Genomic DNA, 13,373 nt, shown 5'->3' with positions numbered 1-13,373 from the left:
TTCTGTGCTATGTTTACCTCATGCAGGGAAGCAGATGTGGTGCTGTATTCAGCCTCAGCATCCCGGGGGAAAAGCTGAACCATATTGCAGACCACTATCAAAGTTTATGCGTGAGGGTATTCGCCATGGACAGTATCAGTTTTGGCTGTGATGCTGTCTCTGGTTGAATGGCCTAACATTATTCATTGTTTAGGTTCACGCATGAAGTATAGCTACTTAGATAAGGTACCTGCAATATGCCAGTGCCCCGCAAGAGTCAGCAACTTGAGAACAGGAGGCAAGCGTTGGAAAAATATTTTCTGAAGTCCATGGAGATCCACATTTATCAATTTGAGGATTGGAAACTGTAGAATGACAGGGCAAAAGAACAGCTCTGTTCAGTATCATTGCTGTCCATAGAAGCTAGCCTTTTTTTAATTCATTCTTGGGACTCGGGCGTCAATGGCAAGGCCAGTATTTATTGCCCATCCCTAGTTGCCCTTGAGAGGGTGGTGGTGAGCCGCCTTCTTGAACCGCTGCAGTCCGTGTGGTGAAGGTTCTCCTACAGTGCTGTTAGGAAGGGAGTTCCAGGATTTTGACCCAGCGACGATGAAGGAACGGTGATATATTTCCAAGTCAGGATGGTGTGTGACTTGGAGGTGATGGTGTTCCTATCTTTAACTTTTCTCCCCCCTTCCCCCCATCTCTGTCTGTCTGCCAAGTATTACTGGTATTTGAACATCAATACAAACTATATGATCAAGAATTTTCAATTTATTTGTACCTGTCAAAGATGAAGAAATGCTGCAGTTTGCATTGTGGGAAATAAATTGGCAATAAAATGAATGGTCAAGGCAACTACACCAATCTGCAGAGAGGATTCACAATATGGCAGCTGTTTGATCCTTTCATTCAAATTTTTATAAATGGAAAAAATACATTTTAGTGCTTTTCTTAAATTATTTCTATGAATTAGTTTGAACAAGGTAAAAGAAGCCTACATACTTTGCAGTAAGTATATTTCATTATCACTTGTACCTGCAACAAGATCATCTCTCAGTCTCTCTGCTTTGGATCGCCTACTGATTAAAATGTAAGCTTGGCTCAGCGGTGGCACCCTCACCTCTGAATCATAATGTTGTGGGTTCTAGCCCAGTGCGGACTTAAACACACAATTTTGGATGATGGAGAGTTGCATTGTTGGAGGTGCCACCTTTCATTTGAGTTGTTAAATTGAGTCTGCCTGTTCAGCTGGACATAGATGATCCCTTGGCAAAATTCAAAGAAGAGCAGGGGAGTTCTCCCTGTGTCCTGGCCAACTTTTATCCCTAAGCCAACACCACCAAGCATAAAATAACTGGTTGTTTATCTCATTTGGTCTGTGGGACCTCGCCGTTCACAAATTGACTGCCGCATTTGCCTACATGACTACACTCTTAAAACGTATTTCATTGGCTTTGAAGCGGTTTGGGTGTCCTGACGACGTGAAAGGTGCTGTATTAATGCAAGTCTTTCTAAAGAAAGTAAGTTTCAAATGTTCCAAATATTGTTGGTTCAATTTGAATGGAAATGTAGGCAAGTGCTAACATGACATATTTTGCAGATGAACAAATCTGGAGTGCTGAGGAAGGCCATTGACTACATTAAATACCTGCAGCAGGTCAACCACAAGCTACGACAGGAGAACATGGCACTGAAGATAGCCAATCAGAAAAACAGTAAGTAGTGCCAACTTTGCTTCAACAGAGATGTTCACACTTCTCTACAGTCTTTACCGATAACTAACATACAAGTAACAGTGCTAGGCTTTCAATGCCAATCATTTACATTTGTTTCTTAACACATTTGAATTCCTGCTTTACGCACATCTGTACTGAATGTTACTGATGCTTAAGAGAAATCTTGTTTATAAAACATGCTTCCAACTATATTCATGAGTAAGGATGTTAAGATCTAAAAGTTATAATAAATTGATTGCTCATTTAAATTACTGTCATTTCAATCCTACAGAATTAACTCGTTCCCTTTTACATAATTACAGAGGGTCTAAAGGGGTCTGAGATTTCAAGCCTGTTGGACATTGATGTTGACCTGAAGACTGATGACTTCAAATCACATTTATTGATCATGTCACCACCACCTTCAGATTCTGGCTCCCCAGGCACTTTCTCACCTTGCTCCATTGATTCAGAACCAGGAAGCCCGCTCCTTGAGGAAGCAATGGTAGCAGCAGTTTAAATTGCTCTAATTTCCATGTGTTTTAACTTGGTAAAATATCTTGTTGAAATTAATATATTACTGAAGATGCTTTATATTACTAAGAAAGACTTGTTTTAAAAAAAAACTTAGAGCTCCAAAGATTTACATTTATATTTTTGCTTTATTTAAAAAGTTTTTTATTAGTCTTGACCACCTGCCTCTCTTAACTCTTAGTCTTGCTCACCTTCCATTTCTTGTTTGAATAATCCAAATGGTTGTATTTTTAAAAATATGTATTATGCTTATAATATAGTTGAAATCTGGAATTTTCTCCCCCAAAAGGCTGTGGATACTGGGACAATTGGAGCTTTCAAGAACGAAATCGATAGATTTTTGTTGGGCAAGGGTATCAAGGGATATGGAGCAAAGGCGGGTAAATGGAGTTGAGGTACAGATCAGCCATGATCTGATTGAATGGCGGAGCAGGCTTGAGGGACTGAATGGCCGACTCCTGCTCCTAATGTTCCTAAATATTGTGTTTATTGCAATGAAGTTTTTCTGTACAGGTAAAGGAGGAGCCACTGTCACCCCCCACTCTCGGGATGCTGGATCGCTCTCGGATTCTGCTGTGTACCCTTACCTTTCTCTGTCTTTCCTTCAACCCACTTACATCACTTTTGGAGCGTCGCGTCCACTCGGCAACAGCTGAAGATTCTGGACACTATGGTAGAAGTATGCTGGGAATTGATTCTGGTACGTGTTCAGTAATAATAGATCTCTTGTAGTAGGATGTTTGTTATCCGTACTCTAGTTATGTATTCTCAATTACCTACCAGAATTTTCACTTGATAAAGCTTTATACATAGAAATACGTAGAAATTACAACACAGAAACAGGCGATTCGGCCCAACCTGTCCGTGTTCCTCCACGTGAGCAAATAGTTCCAATCACATTTACCCGCCCTGTTCCTATATCTCATCAAACCCCTTTTCCTTCATCCACCTGAAGCCGACCTCTTATCTTGAGACTGTGATCCCTAGTTCTAGATTCTCCAGCTAGGGGAAACATGCTCCCAGCATCTACTCTGTCAAGAATCCACCCTCTAAGAATTTTATACGTTTCCATGAGATCTCTTCTCATTCTTCTAAACTCCAGAGAATATAGGCCCATTCTACTCAATCTCTCATTATCTAAAAAATCTTGCTTTTATCCATCACTATATCACTCTTCTTGCTCTCAACCATTTCAGGATTTGCCTCGACTCTACTATCCTTCTCTTTAGTAAAGACCAAAATACTTATTAAATCTCTGCCATTTTTTGATCATCATATACAAATTTGACAATCACCTCAAAGCAGAGACAGTTGCATCTTATAAAGAAAAATTGGCTAAATATTTGAAACTGGAAGATACAGGGGTGCGGGGAGAGAGGTTGGGCAGTGGCATTCATTTTTGATTGCTTTAGCAAAGAGCTGGCACAGACACAATGGACCAGAAGTCCTCTGCTGTAAACTTCTTTAGTTCTATGATTCAGTTACCATTAGGCGAATAAATTTTATATTGGCCTAGTGGACTAGTTTATCAACCAAATGGGCAATCTATTTAACTCGCTAGAAAATCAAAAATGTACCGTTTTATGGTTTAATGCCCCATTTTATAATTCTTTACAAATTTTTTTCTCTCCCCTTTTATTTCCTTTTTCAACCTTGGCTCAGTGGGTAGCACTCCCCCCTCGAGTTAGAAGATCATGGGTTCAAGTCCCACTCCAGAAACTTGAGCACACAATCCAGGTTGACATTTCAGTGCCATAATGAGGGGGTGCTACACTGTCAGATGTTGTCTTTTAGATGAAAAGTTAGACCAAGGCCCCATCTGTCTGTTCAGATAGATATAAAAGATCCAGTGGCACTTTTTCAAAGAGCAGGGAGCTCTCCCAGTGTATTGGCCAAATTCATCCCTCAAACACCACTGCCAAAAACAGATTAACTGGTCATTTCATCTCATTGCTGTTTGTGGGACCTTGTTGTGGGCAAGTTGCTGCTACATTTGCTTACAAAACGACAATTACTGCACTTTAAAAGTAATCCACTAGCTCTGAAGCACTTTGGGACTTCTGGAGAATGGGAAAGGAGCTAAATAAATGCAAGTCCTTTCTTTCTGGATGAGTTTTAAAATAGGACGGAAAACTGGATATACATTTGACAGGAATCTACAATGTGTGCGTAAGTATAATCTTGGTAACGCTCTAACACCCCCAGTACATTGAAATCAATGGGTAATGCTGTAATGGTAACAGTATTATTATTCTTATTTGCTCCAGAGGTGAATCTGTAAGGTTTTTAGAAAAAATGACAAGAATAAAGGCACAGATAAAACAACAATACAACACAACTATAAGCTGCACCATTTCCTCTGACTAACTGAGCATTGCCAGGAGAGATTCAGTAGTTTATAAATGAACAATAACAACAATATGCTAGTTAGTTCTTATGGCTTGTCAATATACGTTCACATTAAAATCAATGCAGCTGTGACCTATAGATCCTAACACAAGAGGATTCTCATTTTATAGACCCGTCTAATTTTACATTTGTACCAGTTGATATAATAAAATGCCCTGAGGCAATTTGGTATCGCCCTCTCTCAGTTTTGTAATTTATCCTTTTTCTTTCTATTATAGAAGATTCCAAAGGCTGGTTTGATTGGATGCTACCCACCTTAGTCCTCTGGCTGGTGAATGGGGTCATTGTGCTGAGCGTGTTTGTTAAACTCTTCATTTACGGTGAACCTATCACACGTCTCCACTCACAGTCCTCTGTTACATTCTGGAGACATTGCAAACAAGCAGACCTTGATCTGGCCAGGGTATGACTTTCATTTGGTTGGAATTGTAGAGAGAGAGTCTATAATGATAATCCTGGGAAACATGTTGTTCCACATATAGCTTTGTAATGATCTCAAGTATCCTTGAGGTCAGATATAAATCAAGTTGCTTTCTTCCCAGTCCTCATGTCACACACTGTGACAGGTAGCAAGCAATCAGCCTGCTTCTAGGCCTCTTAAGTTTAGCAAAGGCTGCTAAAGCCAGGTTGTTCCTGAATGGTGGGGAATGTGCCAGTGTCCTGGTGTGACTTGACCACATGGTAATCAGTGGACTCAAATGTTCTACCCTCGGCACTTTTAATAAAATAGATCTGTAGGAGATTGGCGGGCACAGTGAGTTAGATACCGGTCTTTTATCTTTGCAATCTGGGTTTCAAATCCAGCCTGGACTGATTGAGATAAAGGTCTACTCTACAGGCTATGAATCCTGCATGAAATGAATTTGTAGAGTCCCAATTCATTTCCTAGTCGGCATCGGCTCACACCGTAAAACTGCCCCTAATTTGGCAAACGCACTCGCAGGCCACAGGAAGGCTGGTGCTGGAAATGGAAAAACGTCACCCTGGTTGCAAACGAGATGCTCCTGAGATTGGGGACACGTTGTTTGACAGTGTTTACTCTACTGCTTTACTCTACTGCTAACCATAATACACTAAAATGGAACTTTGTTTATGGGATTCAGGCACCAGATTCTGTACCAAAACAATTAGCTTCTCAGATTGTTAACACAGGATAAAGGAGCTTTACATATAGTACCATGGGACCTGCTAATTGATTTGTTTGAATTTATTTGTTGTTGTAAGGATTGTTCTTGGGCAGATTTTAATGAAGTGCCCATGGAGACCAGGAATATGTCAGTAATAATCACATTATATTGCAAAAAGGCCTGACTGAGATTTTATTATTAAGTCAGGAATTTGTTTTTCATTATAGGGTGCCTTCACTGCTGCTGCAGGCAACTTGCAGACTTGTTTATTAGCACTGGGACGAGCACTGCCTGCCTCCCGCTTAGACTTGGCCTGTAGTCTCTGCTGGAATATCATTCGTCACAGCGTCCAGAGGCTGGTGTTTATGCACTGGCTGCTGAAGTGGACAAGAGGGTTTCGGCAAGAAGCACAGGTTCAAGAAGAGGCCAAAATGAGCGCACGTGATGCTGCACTGGTTTATCATAAACTGCATCAACTAAGGTTGACAGGTACAGTAATATCTTTACTATCATAGAATCTTACAGCACAGAAAGAGGCCATTTGGCCCATCGTGCCTGTGCTGGTTCTCTGAAAGAGCTATCCAATTGGTCCTGATCCCCTGGTCTTTCCCCTTAGCCCTGCAATTTATTCCCCTTCAAATATTTATCCAATCCCTTTTGAAAGTTACTATTAAATCTGCTTCCACCGCCCTTTCAGGCAGTGCATTCCAATAACTCACTGCATTTTTAAAAACTTTCCTCATCTCACCTCTGGCTCGTTTGCCAATTACTGTAAATCTGTGTCCTCTGGTTACTGACCCCTCTGCAAGTGGAAACAGTTTCTCCCTATTTACTCTTATCAAAACTGTTGATGATTTTGAACATCTTTATTAAATCTTCCTCTGCTCTAAGGAGAACAATCCCAGCTTCTCTAGTCCTCTACGTAACTGAAATCCCTCATCTCTGGTACCATCCTAGTAAATCTCCTCTGCACCCTCTCCAAGGCCTTGACATCCTTCCTAAAGTGTGATGCCTAGAATTGGACACAATACTCCAGCTGAGGCCTAACCTGTGATTTATAAATGATGTGGAGATGCCGGTGATGGACTGGGGTTGACAATTGTAAACAATTTTACAACACCAAGTTATAGTCCAACAATTTTATTTTAAAATTCACAAGCTTTCGGAGGCTTCCTCCTTCCTCAGGTGAATGTCAAGAAATCCTCGAACCTCTCGCATTTATAAATCACAGAACAATACCTGGTGATTACAGATAATCTTTTCAACTGCCCGTTGCCAAGGCAACCAAAGTGTTCAGACAGATAGGTGTTACCTACAGGGCCACCGAATATACAAACGGCTCTGTTTTTTTTGGTTCTGGCCGTTTGTATATTCGGTGGCCCTGTAGGTAACACCTATCTGTCTGAACACTTTGGTTGCCTTGGCAACGGGCAGTTGAAAAGACTATCTGTAATCACCAGGTATTGTTCTGTGATTTATAAATGCGAGAGGTTCGAGGATTTCTTGACATTCACCTGAGGAAGGAGGAAGCCTCCGAAAGCTTGTGAATTTTAAAATAAAATTGTTGGACTATAACTTGGTGTTGTAAAATTGTTTACAATTGTGATTTATAAAGGTTTAGCATAACTTCCTTGGTTTTGTACTCTATACCTCTATTTATAAAGCCCAGGATCCCCTATGCTTTTTTAACAGCTTTATTAACTTGTCCTGCCATCTTCAAAGATTTCTGTACGCAAACCCCCAGGCCTCTCTGTTCCTGCACCCCCTTTAAAATTGTACCATTTAGTTTATATTGCCTCTCCTCATTCTTCCTTTCAAAATGCATCACTCTTGCATCATTTCTTAACTCTTGAATTGTGAAGAACCTCTCAGCATGGGCTTAGTGCTCTGGCTGATGCTCCAAATTAAAACAGATATTTTTATGAATCTGAAGAAAGTCCGATGTTGATTTGTGTTCATTGGGTCAACGGTCTCGCAACTGGTCATGTTGTGATTGAGAGTTGGCAGCTGAATGGATGCTGCCATAGCAAAACTGAATGTGATAGGTGGATCAGTGCCGATCATGCCTTGGACAGTTGACGAGGAATTGCTCCATTACCTCCTCTCAATCAGAACACTGGAATAAAATCTGACATGGCAAAAGTGATTCAAATTATGAATACAATAACATTTAACAGTTCATTTGATCATCACAACATATTCCATCTTATTACTTAAGCAGCAGGTTGGGGCTGAAATCTTGTGGCAGCACAAAGTGCTAATAATAAGTGGTAGATTAATTAATCATCGACCTCATTGCTGTTTGTGGGACCTTGCTATGTGCAAAATGGCTGCTACATTCCCTCCATAGCAACAGTGACTGCACTTCAAAGTAATTCATTCATGTGCTTTGATAGAAATACATAGAAGTTACAACAAGAGGCCATTCGGCCCAACCAGTTCGTGTCTGTGTTTACCCTCCATGCGAGCAAATAGTTCTAACCACATTTACCCGCCCTGTTCGTATATCCCTTCATCCATCGATCCAATCTAATCTTGAATATTGTCATAGTTTCTACCTCGAGCGCTAACGTGGGAAGTGATTCCACAGCCTCACAATTCTGTGTGTAAAAAAAAAAGTTTCTCCTGATTTCTGTTCTTTGCATTTAATCTTTTATCTATAGCCCCTTGTTCTAGACCCCTCAACTACTGGAAACAGTCAACTTCTATCTACCCTGTCCTATCCTTTCATAATTTTAAACATTTCTATCATGTTGCCCTGTAATCTGCATTGTTCTAACGAAGAAAGATCCAATTTTTCAAGTCTTTCTTTATTTGTATTTCCTAATACCAGGGATCATTAAAATGAATCTCCACTGCACTATCCCTAGAGTCTCAATATGTTTCTAGAGTATGGAGCCCAATACTCCATCATATAGGCTCATCATTACCTCTTGCCTTGTAGATTCTATACCATTTGAGACAAAGCCTTCAATTCCATTAGTTTTTTTTTAGAACCTTATCAACCTGTGAACTTGTACCCTGAAATCCTTCCGCTCTTCCACAGCACTGAGCCTACTTCCATTCAGAAAATAAATACTCCTGTCAATTTTTTTACCAAAAGATATCATCTCACATAAACTGACATTGAATTCCATCTGGCATCTTTAAGCCCTTACCCCTTTTTTCATTAGAACATCGCAGATTACGGGGCGATATGATAGAATTGTTTAAAATTATGAAAGGTTGGGACAGGGTAGTTAGATGCAGCATCCAGATGTCCTGAAAGACATAATAAGAGTTCTTTCTTTCACCCATCCTATGCCTGGGAACCATTAATCACTTTATAATTTTTTGCAGATAAAATTGCTTTTCTCTTTCTTTGTTCAAAAGTTCCAAACACACAGCTGAAGCATGAAGTGGTAAAAGTTAAGTTGATGGGAATACTTTCTCTTTCCTCCCTTTAATGTAGATAAACTGATCCAGAGTCCAGTATGTGCCATAAACTTGGCTCTGTCTGCAGTTAACCTGGCAGAGTGCGCAGAGGAGAAAATCCCCCAAAGCCTCATGGCTGAAATCTACGTAACAGCTGCCATCTGCCTAAAAACCAGCTTTGGTGGCAGACTCTCCTTCTTAGCGGTAAGTAGATACTTAATGGTGTGCATTGGGTTATTATAGGTTGGACAATAGATGTAGTTAGGATAAGTAGTTATCTGTATCAAGTACCTGGTAGAACATATTGTTCATGCAATCCTGATGTTTTGTTCCAAGGCGGGAGACCAAAGGGGCCTGGGTACAGTAGACCAGTAGGAGTTTTTAGAGTCAAGAATATCTTATGCAAGTAAATTTTCCATTTTAAAAATATGTGAGGAGTATGGTTAGGTAATCTAAGGAGATCTATCAGAAGCTGAAGCCTTGCTTCGTCAGATTGTAGGGCATCCCCTCTGACATGCTAGATAATGCACGTTGTGGTGTGTTACTGAGCCATATGGAACAAAAGGTTGCAGATTCAATGACTGTTCTATGTCTACTTAGCTTATCTTAGTCAGCATAACATTTAAGATGCTAATCCCCCCCCCCCCCCGCCCCCGGGTGACAGATGGGAGAACCCAGAGGAACTTCCTGGCATTTATGTCTGAATGTCATTAGAATGTACTGATGAGCTCCATTGTCTCAAACTGATGTGGTATGTGATAAATATAACTCAGCCAGCTACTGGGTGGAATGCACTTTCCCTGACAGCTTGTGTGTTGTGTGAATTTAACCCCATGTGTGCTGAATTTAAATTAATAACAAGATCTTGATATAAATTATCTTGACATTTCTTCTAGGTCAAAAAAAAATCAAAATGTAATATCCATATAAAGTTTTGAGAGCATCATTCACAGTACAGACATCACTGTCAAAAGTATGAAGAAAGGCAGTCTGGAGCCAGAATCTTACAAACTTTCCTTCGCATTGATCTTAAGCTCTATTTACTTCATAGAATCATACAGCACAGAAGATGACCATTTGGCCCATCGTGCCTGTGCTGGCTCTTTGAAAGAGGTATTCAATTAGTCCCGTTCCCCTGCACTTACCCCATAGCTCTGCAGGAATTCAATTTTGTGTCCAAAGAGATAGGCCATCTTGTGTACAGCTCCACCTTGGCAACAGCGTAATACGTTGTACGTTACATGGCACAATGCTGCTGTCATTAAAAACAGCATATCATTGAACACGGTGAGGAACGCCACTGGATATCCATTGGTCTTCATTTAAGCATACAGTGAAACTTGTAAATTACAGACACTTGTTATTCTATGTACTATAAAAACTTTCAGTGGAATGGGGAATTCTTTACCCAGCATCCATAGCGGCAGAGAAACTGCTCTATTCCTAGGACAAAGCCGAGCAAGCATTCAATCCCAGAGAGAGAGCGGTTTATCTGCCACTATGCGTGCTATGTAAAGAGCTCCCCATCCTAAAAATGTAGTTTCTTTCACAAAACCCGCTGCTGCCTTGTACTGACCGGCATACACTGACCTCGTGGGAATTTGGGGGCGGAAAGGAAGCAGTGCTGAGTTACTGATCCTGACTCAGTGAAAGTCCCAGATGCAGCAGCTTTGCAACAGACTGTGTCCCATGTTATATGTTGTAAAAGTACTTGGTACATTGAAGGCTGTCCGTAGTTCGTAATTTGCGAGCGTCCATGGTTTCAGAGTGCCTCTTGTATATTTTACCATGTAAGTTATTTGGCGCTCTCAATAAGCGTCCGTCCTTTGCAGGTGTCCGTTCTTTGGGAATGTCTGTTTATACAAGTTTCACTGTATTAAAAAAGTCAAGGATGAGAAAAGTAAATTGCTGTAGTCAGTTATGAGTCTTTTTTATTCAGACCCCCTCAGCTCTTTCATCATTTGACAGTGATTTCTAGGCAGATTATCAAATTAGAGATTCTGATAGTCTGTCTTTACACTAGACTCACCAGCTTAATTTCAAGCTTCAGCTCAATTTGCAAAATCCTAACAAGTTTGTGGCTATCCATAGTTTTCAGAGTAAATCACAGTGGAAACGTGTGACTATTCAAGTCTAATTTTTGGAGAACATTTTCCAATTTGACCTATGTTTATATACTTCTATAAATTTCGGAGAGTACTCCTCTGTCTTTATTATATTCAGCGGATTTGTACTGAGACGTACTATGTATATATTTTTTTTGCTCTTGGTGATACTGGCCAAGCCGCATTTTTATTGCCTTGTCTAGTTGCCCTGAGGCGGTGGTGGTGGCTTTCTTCTTGAACTACTGTAGACTTTGTGATGTGGTTCTGCCTTGATGATGTTGGGTAGGAAATTCCAGGATTTTGACTCCGTGAACATGAGGGAAAGATGTTATATGTCCAAGTCAGGGTGACTTGGATGTGATCACGTTCCCATGATTTTGATGCTCTTGTCCTCCTTGGTGCTGTCGAAGTAAGCTTGGTAAGTTGCAGCCAGTGTGTCCGTGGTGGAGGAGTGGATGTTTGAGTCCAATGGCACGGACTGCACTGTCCTGGATGGTGGTGAGCTTCTTAAGTGTTTTTGCAGCAGCATCCATCCAGACGAGTAGTGAATGTTCAATCACACTCCTGACTTGAGCCTTATAGATTGTGGAAAGGCTTTGAGGAACCAGGAGGGAAGCCACTCTTTATAGAGTACCCAATCTCTGCCCTGCATTCGTAGCCATGTTGTTGATATGGTTGGTCCAGTTAAGCTTTTGGTCAGTGATGACCCTCAGGATGTTAATGGTGAGGAGCTTAATGATGGTGGTGCTGTTAGGATAGTTAGGGGTGGGATAGTTAGACCTTTTCTTGTTGGAAATGGTCATTACCTGATACTTAGGTGGTGCAAATGTCACCTGCCGCTTGTCAACCCAAGCCTGGATGTTGACCAGGCCTTGTTTTAGCCTGTCACAGGCTGCTTCATTATCAGATGAGTTGTAAATGGAGGCTGTACACTGTAGAATTGTCAGCAAACAGCCTCATTCTTGACCTTATAATGGAGGGAAAGTCATTGGCCCAGGATACTGTCCTGAGAAAGAAAGAAAGACTTGAATTTATATAGCGCCTTTCATGAACTCAGGATGCCCGAAGTGCTTTACAGCCAATTAAGTACTTTTGAAGTGTAGTCCCTGTTGTAATGTCTGCAGTGATGTCCTGGGGCTGATTGATCTCCTAAAACCACGACCATCTTGCTTTCATCATAGTACCATAGTAGGTACAGCACAGGAGGAGGCCATTCAGCCCTTCGTGCCTGTGCCGGCTCTTTGGAAGAGCTATCCAATTAGTCCCATTCTCTTGCTCTTTCCCCATAGCCCTGTAATTTTTTTTCCTTCAAGTATTTATCCAATTCCCTTTTGAAAGTTACTATTGAATCTGCTTCCATCTTTCAGGCAGTGCATTCTAGATCATTACAACTCGCTGCGTAAAAAAATGTTTCCTCATGTCGCCTCTGGCTCTTTTGCCATTCACCTTAAATCTGTGTCCTCTGGTTACCGTCTCCTCTGCCACTGGAAACAGTTTCTCCTTATTTACTCTATCAAAACCGTTCATGATTTTGAACACCTCTATCAAATCTCCTCTTAACTTTCTCTGTTCTAAGGAGAACAACCCCAGCTTCTCCAGAATCTCCACATAACTGAAGTCCCTCATCCCTGGTACCATTCTAGTAAATCTCCTCTGCACCTTCTCTAAGACCTTGTCATCCTTCCTGAAGTGTGGTGCCCAGAATTGAACACAATACTCCAGCTGAGGCCTAACCAGTGTTTTATAAAGGTTTAATGTAAGGAGTCGTACAACACCAGGTTATAGTCCAACAGCTTTATTTGGAATCACAAGCTTTCGGAGCTTTCCTCCTTCATCAGGTGAGTGTAGGATTCCGTAAATGAACAGCATATATACTCAGAGAACAATGCCTGGTGATTACATTAATCTTTCCAACTGCCCGTTATCACACGTCGGCATAGATATAATCAAAGCAATCAAAGGAGTGGATGGTGTTCAGACAGAGAAACATTACATCCCGGACTACTGAATACACAAGCAGTCATAACACAAAGACAGAGAGAGAGAGACACCCGAAAGGCAGCGAAAGAGAGAGAATGACCAGTTGT

General features: G+C 41.0%; 1 protein-coding gene across 1 annotated transcript in view; it reads left to right on the top strand.

Annotated features, from left to right (window-relative positions):
• srebf2 (sterol regulatory element binding transcription factor 2) overlaps positions 1 to 13,373 on the top strand; it is a 67,083-nt gene that overhangs the window by 24,531 nt on the left and 29,179 nt on the right. The window contains exons 6-11 of the mRNA XM_067974679.1: positions 1,583 to 1,697; positions 2,021 to 2,202; positions 2,745 to 2,931; positions 4,859 to 5,043; positions 5,995 to 6,256; positions 9,219 to 9,385. Of these exons, the coding sequence (XP_067830780.1) occupies positions 1,583 to 1,697; positions 2,021 to 2,202; positions 2,745 to 2,931; positions 4,859 to 5,043; positions 5,995 to 6,256; positions 9,219 to 9,385 (1,098 nt within the window). The remainder of the gene's footprint in view (positions 1 to 1,582; positions 1,698 to 2,020; positions 2,203 to 2,744; positions 2,932 to 4,858; positions 5,044 to 5,994; positions 6,257 to 9,218; positions 9,386 to 13,373) is intronic.

Source organism: Heptranchias perlo, chromosome 40 (assembly GCF_035084215.1).
Source record: "Heptranchias perlo isolate sHepPer1 chromosome 40, sHepPer1.hap1, whole genome shotgun sequence".
Classification (NCBI taxonomy): Eukaryota; Metazoa; Chordata; class Chondrichthyes; order Hexanchiformes; family Hexanchidae; genus Heptranchias; species Heptranchias perlo.
Note: the sequence above shows the minus strand (reverse complement) of the source record. Positions and strands in the feature narration are given on the sequence as shown.